Source organism: Monopterus albus, unplaced genomic scaffold, assembly GCF_001952655.1.
Source record: "Monopterus albus unplaced genomic scaffold, M_albus_1.0 scaffold10.1, whole genome shotgun sequence".
Lineage (NCBI taxonomy): Eukaryota > Metazoa > Chordata > Actinopteri > Synbranchiformes > Synbranchidae > Monopterus > Monopterus albus.
Window position 1 is genome coordinate 3,006,320 of NW_018127890.1, and position 7,362 is coordinate 3,013,681.

General features: G+C 45.0%; 1 protein-coding gene across 1 annotated transcript in view; it reads left to right on the forward strand.

Annotated features, from left to right (window-relative positions):
• The window catches only part of adamtsl5 (ADAMTS like 5), a 35,401-nt gene extending 28,441 nt beyond the window's left edge, over positions 1–6,960 (forward strand). The window contains exons 7-12 of the mRNA XM_020589854.1: positions 5–15; positions 461–624; positions 1,107–1,302; positions 4,512–4,643; positions 5,543–5,614; positions 5,699–6,960. Coding sequence (XP_020445510.1) covers positions 5–15; positions 461–624; positions 1,107–1,302; positions 4,512–4,643; positions 5,543–5,614; positions 5,699–6,039 — 916 coding nt within the window. The 3' untranslated portion in view covers positions 6,040–6,960. The remainder of the gene's footprint in view (positions 1–4; positions 16–460; positions 625–1,106; positions 1,303–4,511; positions 4,644–5,542; positions 5,615–5,698) is intronic.
• The last annotated feature ends 402 nt before the right edge of the window (positions 6,961–7,362 follow it).

A 7,362-nucleotide genomic window follows, 5' to 3' on the forward strand; every position in this document is an offset into this window, starting at 1 on the left:
GCAGGAATTATCTAGGTAAGACTGAGCCTGTCACACACTCACAGGACACTTGGCTGCTGTGTGTATCAGTGAACCATAGTTTGCATCGCTGGCTCCACAGCTGCAGTGTGTAACAGCCAATTTAAATGACGTCCTGGACTTCCTGTCCCCGGAGACAGGAGGGCCTCAGCAGTCCAGTCTGGTCTCTGGACCTGCTGTGTGGTTTCCAGGCAACACAATAACCAAGGGCATCTATTCTCATCCTTGTTTATGGAACCAAAATAAAACAGTAATGACACCCACTGGTCTTGTAAGGCTTTATCTGACCGCTGGGGTAAGGCAGGTGAGGGTATTTGTTTCCCTGTCATGGAAATTCCCCTTACTGCACTGAGGAGAGGCAGCTGGCATATTTCTACCTCTGACAACCCTCCTTTACCTCAGCATGACCCACTGATATGGCATTTTTGTTTTCCCCACTCAGCACTCCAGAACGGTCGCTCCCAGTTTGTCATCAACGGAAACTGGAAGATTAGTGTTCCAGGCGAGTATAATGTAGCCGGGACCAAGCTGCTATACCGGCGCTCAGCAGACACCTGGGAGAGCTTCGAGGTGCCGGGTCCCACCAAGGAAGATCTCCATCTATTGGTGAGTGTCCCGGAAGATCCTGGGACAGGAGGGTTTGGTCACCATCTTGTGTCACTAGCTGGAAGTCTGAGACAAACCTCATGTTCATTTTAACTTCACCTTAGCTTAAGGCACTACAGCCAGTAAAAGGCAAACACACTCTGCTGAAGTTATTCAGCTGTTGTTAAGCATTGCATGAGGTAAGAAAACATCAGGTTATGATAAATAGTTCTCTGTGTTCGTGCTCTGTGCAGGTGTTTACACACAGAGCTGACTCAGGCAGGTGACAGCTGCTAACTGCTGCCTCCTTCTGACAAACTGTCTGCTGTTGTAATCAAACAGTGGAACAGCCTTAACTTTGGGACAAAAAGCAGTAAAATCCAGCAAAGTAAATATGTTACACTTCAGTATAATAAAATGTTGGTGTATGCAAAAGCAGATGGAAACAGGAAAAAGGCCCTTCAAGGCCAGTCCTGATGTTTTTAGGCTGTCCATATGTGCAGGTGCTGGCGACAGACAGAAACCCAGGGATTGAGTACGAATACTGGCTGCCACCAGACCAGTATGACCTCTACCATGGGAGGAGGAGTCCGCTGCGCCAGGCTCATCACACGGCCAGCTACCTCCCCTGGGATCAACCCACTGCAGCCACCACCACCACTACCTGGCCTCCTCCAGTGACCACCCGCCCCCACTGGTGTAAGACCTGCCTCCGGTTTCATTTGGTCACATTTAAGTATATTCAAAGATAAAAGCAGGAGTTTAGAGGAAAGAAGTGAATGCATTACCTACTCATCTCTAGAGTGTGTCAGTGAAAACCCCAGTAACAACACAGCAACGAAGAGGGAATATTACTGTCATTTCCTGTGCATTTACTCTGTGTTACCTCCACAGAAAGTGGTTCAGGTGATCTGGTCTCCTTGTTGTGTTATTTAAAACATATCTGATCATCTTAACACCCGTGTTTCTTGTCCCATTCAAACTTTGTAGCTGTTGTAGCAACGCCATAGCATCCGTAGATCTATTTCAGTGGCATCATAATCTCTAGATTTACCAAAATAAGACCACTCCCCCAATGTCTGTCAGCTCATGAAGCAGGTGGTTTGTAGCTGAACAGATGCACTCGATAAATCCAGTAACATTATGTCCAAGATGTTCCTCTTTGGCTTTTGGGAGGGGTGGAGGGGGGGGGGAATGATGATATGTAGACTCCTACGGGCAATTTAGAGTCGCCAGTCAACCTAAACTGGGAGGAAGTCGGAGTGTCTGGAGAGAACCCACGCAGGCACAGGGAGAACATGCAAACTCCGCATAGGAAGGCCGAAACTGGAACCCGGAACCTTCTTACTGTGGGTCAACAGAGCTAAACACCACCCCACTGTGCTGTCTACAGTCATGTCTAAATAACAAACAGTCTCCAACCAGAGCTTTGTTACTATGAAAAACATTAGGAGTTAATGGGGGAAATCCCAGATCTTTAGATACTGAGTAAAGCACTTGGATAATTCAGCACAAGCCTGGAGAAACTGCACCTCTGGGGTAATCCGATGGACATGCTATCCAAACACTGGTCTTGATCATGCTGATGTCCATGCACACCTGCATGTGTTTTCAGTCATACTAATAAGACTATAAGCTGTCCAGAACTAACAGGTGCAACAAATCAACAAGGGGATGAAGGAAATGCCAGTCAGTCAGAGAGTACACACACCCACACAGATGAAGCCCAGTCCGGCACAGTAAGTGAAAACACCTGTGTGGTGGACGACGGGTTAAAAAACACTCCATCTTCAGGTCCCATTTGATTTAGAAGAGTTTATCTGCAGGCAGACCTGCAGCTGCTGAGGAATGCAGCTGGTTATTCTCTCATAATGAGAGCAGTGCATGTGTTGAATCTACATGGAGATCTGCCTGAGAACCCAAGCCTTCTGTCCCATTCTGGCCACCACTAGTAAATCTGAGTAGTAGAAGTATTTGTGACTCTTATTGTTGCCACAAATAGTGGCAACTGACCCAGTTGACTGACCCAGACAACACTCTGTTTGTTAGGTAACATAGTGATCTTTCAGAACACCGAGTTTGGTCCTGATTTTATCATGTCGAGCAGGATGAGGTTGGAATGACCTTTGTAAGAAAGACTCTGAGCTTGTATTTATTTGTTTGTGGCACAGTATTTTCCTACTAGACTGCTAAAACTGAGAGGTCTGCTGTTCCATTACTATCTGACCAGTCTGTCCGTGCAAGAAGTGTGCCAGCATTTTCTTCAGTGGTTTAAAGTTGATTTGAGATAGAAGCTGGTTGGAGTGACTCTTTGGTGCATGACCATTCACTGAAACCAGGAGCTGGTGAATGAACAGCAGCGAACAAGACCAAACTAACTGTTACACTTTAACCCAGAAGAGCATGAACTACATCTTTACCAGTGAGTGCTGAAGAAGACGTCCTTCTACTCGAGTCTGGTGACGCTGGTTGATGTAGGTTGTCTGAGAAGAACCACGTGAACATGTACTGTAGGCTGGTATTGATCAGTTTCATCTTGCAGCTCACTGCTGTTGCTGACTTATGAAACCAGTAATCTCCAGTTACATTGCTTTTAAGATGAGAGTTCTAGACAAAGCAGACATTTCTGGCACAAAGTCACCCACTGTCAAGCATAGATGATGGAAAAATAAACTGGAAAGATAAAAAAAAAATCTGATAACACTTGCAGCATATAAAGCAACTTTAATGTAAGACCAACACATTTCAGCTTGTGGTCTTCATCAGGGTCTTCATACAGTTCTAACCTTATTTTGGGCATGTTCACATGAGGAAGTACCATAATGACATCTTTAGACCTCATAACTATTTTTGCTAAATTAGCTTGACCTGTTGGTTGTTCCATGGTGGAAACGAAGCAGCTGCACACAGATGGGAACCACAACCACTGTCAGAAAACAGCAGCAGATAAACGGGGACAAATTAAAGCAAAACCTGAATGATCAGATGCTGTGGCCTTCCCAGTCACTAGGCCTCAGCCCAGTTGAACAGCTATGGGAGATGTTGGAGTGACGTGTTAGACGACGTCTCCACCAACGTCATCAAAACACCGCATGAGGGAACATCTGCTGGGAGAACGGTGATCATCCCTCTGGGAGAGTTCAGAGACTTGGAGAGCCAAGGTGCAGTGAGACTGTTCTGGTGGCACGTGGTGGCCCAGCACCTCACTGAGGCTCTTTGACAAACCCCAGTTCCCTTATTTGATTGTTCCTCGACACAGATGTCATTACAATCCACTTTGAAGGACGTCCCAGAGCTCTTTTTCCTCCTCTGAGAAGTGAGGAAGCTGCTGGAGGAGCCATGAACAAGGATATAAAAAAACATCCTTCACAGAAGTTATTTAATGGATGGACGCACACCTTTAATAGAAATCAGTTCAAAGGATGAAGGATCAGAGCAAAAGACATCTCATTGTTGTTTCCTTGATTCCTCTCTCCTCGCATTTTCTTGTCACATCCTTTCTTCACATCTTACATGGGCAGGACTAAGATACAAGGAAAGGGAACCATGGATGCAATCGAGGGAACTGGGACTGACCCAGTATGTTAGTTTTTCCTTTGATTTGTCACTGTTCTGTCATCACTGTTAGCCACAATGTCTTTTTTAATACTAGCTGCAGCTGTTTCAGAACTGAGGCCCTTGCCCTGATCTGTGCCTCACCAGTTTTATCATGAAGGTCTACAGAAAGATCCATGGACCTTTTGTCCTGACATACAATGTGAATTAATATAAGTAAATTCAAATGTGCTTGTTTAATGTTTTAAAAAAGTCAATAAAATTACATTAATTTCTTTACAGTATACATTGAAAAGATGACTTATTAAGTTAAGCCACTGTTGACAACAGTGTGTGTGGTTTGTGTCTAACAGTTTTAAGGCCCGTGAAGCCACCGCGCCAGCATCCCCATCACAGCCGACACCAGCACCCTCACCAGCCCATCCTGCCCCGCCTGGAGCGGGAGGAGAACCACAGAAACCTCCTCCCTCGGCCCTCGCCTGGAAGTACGGTCACCATCCCTCCCCCCTCACCCATTTCCATCCACATTTCCCCAGACACCAACAAGCTGGAATATTCTGGGAAATATGCTCTTATCTCTGTGTACAGTAAAGAGCGAGGTTGTGGAAGTGTCCAGCCTAGTTTAGCATTAAAAATGGAAGCTATTCTTCACCAAAAGAGAAAAATACACCTTCTAATACAAAAGTAGCGTGGTCAGATATAGAACCCACCTCATGTGAGCTTAAATATCAGTGTAAGTAAATGATCGTTTCCTGCAAAGTCTTTTGAATGATGTCACAACAGCACTGATGGAACAAAAAGTAGTCCAGACTATAACAACCTACCAAAATCTATTTCTACCCACTCAAGTAAAAAAGAAAATGTATGTGGATGGAGATTTGCTGTGTTTGGCAACACTGCATTACCTCTAGATTATAATCAAACGAGCAACTAGATCACAATGAGGACATGAATTCTTAGATATTTTAGCTGTTGATTGTCAGGAGCTTGACCCCTCAAACTAACAATTTAAGCTCTCATTTTCAATTTTTTATTTAACGCAGACAAACCAAATGTAAATAAGTCGGCTTGGTTATATCTGCAGCATGATGAATTGACCGCTTAGCTTAGCGGTAGAAAATGAATGAAAAATGAATGATGAATTGACTGAATTGCCATTTAATTTTCACTTCAGTATTCATGAGAACCACTTGAATTGCAGATAAAATGTGAGTTATGGTCTGGAACCAATTTCTAACTAATTTCTAGCAACCTTCTCATCTAGTAGCTCCTAGTACAAAAGCCAGCAAACATGTTTCCAAATGGTGAAGTATTGCTGTAACACAGCATGTATTCCTGTCATGTCAGTAGATGTGAGCTTATGTCTGCTCTGTTTATCCTTCAGGGGACTGTGGACACTGCCGGCGGGTTAAAGGTCGAAGGGAACGACAGAGGCAGTATTGTCAGAAGGACTTTGGTGAGTGTGAAGCTTGTTTTTAAATGGTTTGTGACAGATCACTAATTTAATGGCAGCATATTTTACTGAACTGTTTCCTGTCAGTTTTCCGAGCCAGAGTCCTCAGGAAGCTGTACACAGGCGAGGAGACGCGTTATGACATCCAGATCATCCACACCTACCGGAACCGCTTCCGCCTGGAGCACCGGGAGTTCCTGTGGGTCCCTAATGTGTGTGACTGCCCTCACCTGGAGGAGGGGAGACAGTATGTGCTGATGGTGCGTCGTCACATTAACTATGAGCGCACACTAAACCGCATCCTTCTGGAGGAGGAGAGCTACGTGGTTCCCTACAAACCCAGAGAGGATGAACTGCTGCGACCGCTCGAAAGACTCTGCAGCAACAGAGGACCTGCACGGCCATCAGAGCTGAGGGGACAACTGTAGAGACAAACTGTGAGTGGGTTTGCATCATTGAATGAAGCTCATATTGAAGCTGTATCGTTTCCAACATTCCATTTCTGCATGTTCAAAACATCATCAGGCTCCACATGATTAAACCTGATGGTTTCCAGAGTGGCGTCACTGGAAAACGATGACAGTCGGGCTGTCGACAGAGTAGTTCAGCCTCATGTGGAAGTTGCAGCATTAAGACTCCACATTTATTTAAAAGCCAGCTTACTGTACCACATAGAGCACCTTAGGTGGACACTTGTGCCCATCTTTAAACACACACCAAAAAGAAGAACATTGACTGAAATTGACTTTTTGTTATTGCTGTGTCTCCACAGCTGTCAGCTGATTTTTACTTTACTGTATTTTTGTGTGTGTAAAGAAAACATTCACCTGAAAACATGCAAACAGCTACTTAACTCAGATTGAGCACCATTTTATCTTTGTCTTCTGCTTACACTGGGTACGGAAAGTGTTCAAATCCATTCACGTTTTCCACATTTTTTAGACGAGACGTGTTCAGACCGGTAACCAAGAACCCAGGTGTCACTATGGATGAGACCCAGACTTCCTTTCTGGAGATGGGAGAACCTTCCAGAAGGACAACCATCAGAGCAGGAATCCACCAATCAGACCACTGTGGTAGAGTGGCCAAACAAAAACCACTCCTCACTAAAAGGCCCATGACAGTCCACTGGGAGTTTGATGAAAGGTACCTGAAGGACCATGAGAATTCTTTTGTCTGACAAAACAAAGACTGAACTACTTGACCACAGTTCCCAACAGAGTGTGTGGAGAAATCCATGCCCTGAGCACTAATACCATGCTAGTCACACACGGTGGAGGCAGCATCAGGCTGTGGCCACTGGGACTGGGAGACTCGTCAGGATATAGGATGGATGCAGAAAAATAAGGAGCAATGAAATCCTTCTCCAGAGCGCTCAGGACCTCAGGCTGGGGTGAAGGTTTACATCTCGACAAGACAACGACCTGAAGCACACGGCCAAAAAAAAAACACAGCAGTGGCTTCAGGAAAACTCAGTGAAAGTCCTGGAGCGGCCCGGCCAGGATCTGGACCTGAACCCAACAGAACATCTCTGGAGAAACCTGAACATGGCTGTCCACCGATGCTGCCCATCCAATCTGGGGGACGTTTAAAAATTGTGCCATGAGGAATGGAGGAAAATTCCAAAAGAAAGTTGCTGAGTACTAAGCGAAGGGTCTGAATACTTATGTAAATGGGATATTTCAGTGTTTTATTTTTAATACATTTTCAAAACACCCCAAAAAACAGTTTTCACTTCATCACTGTGCAGA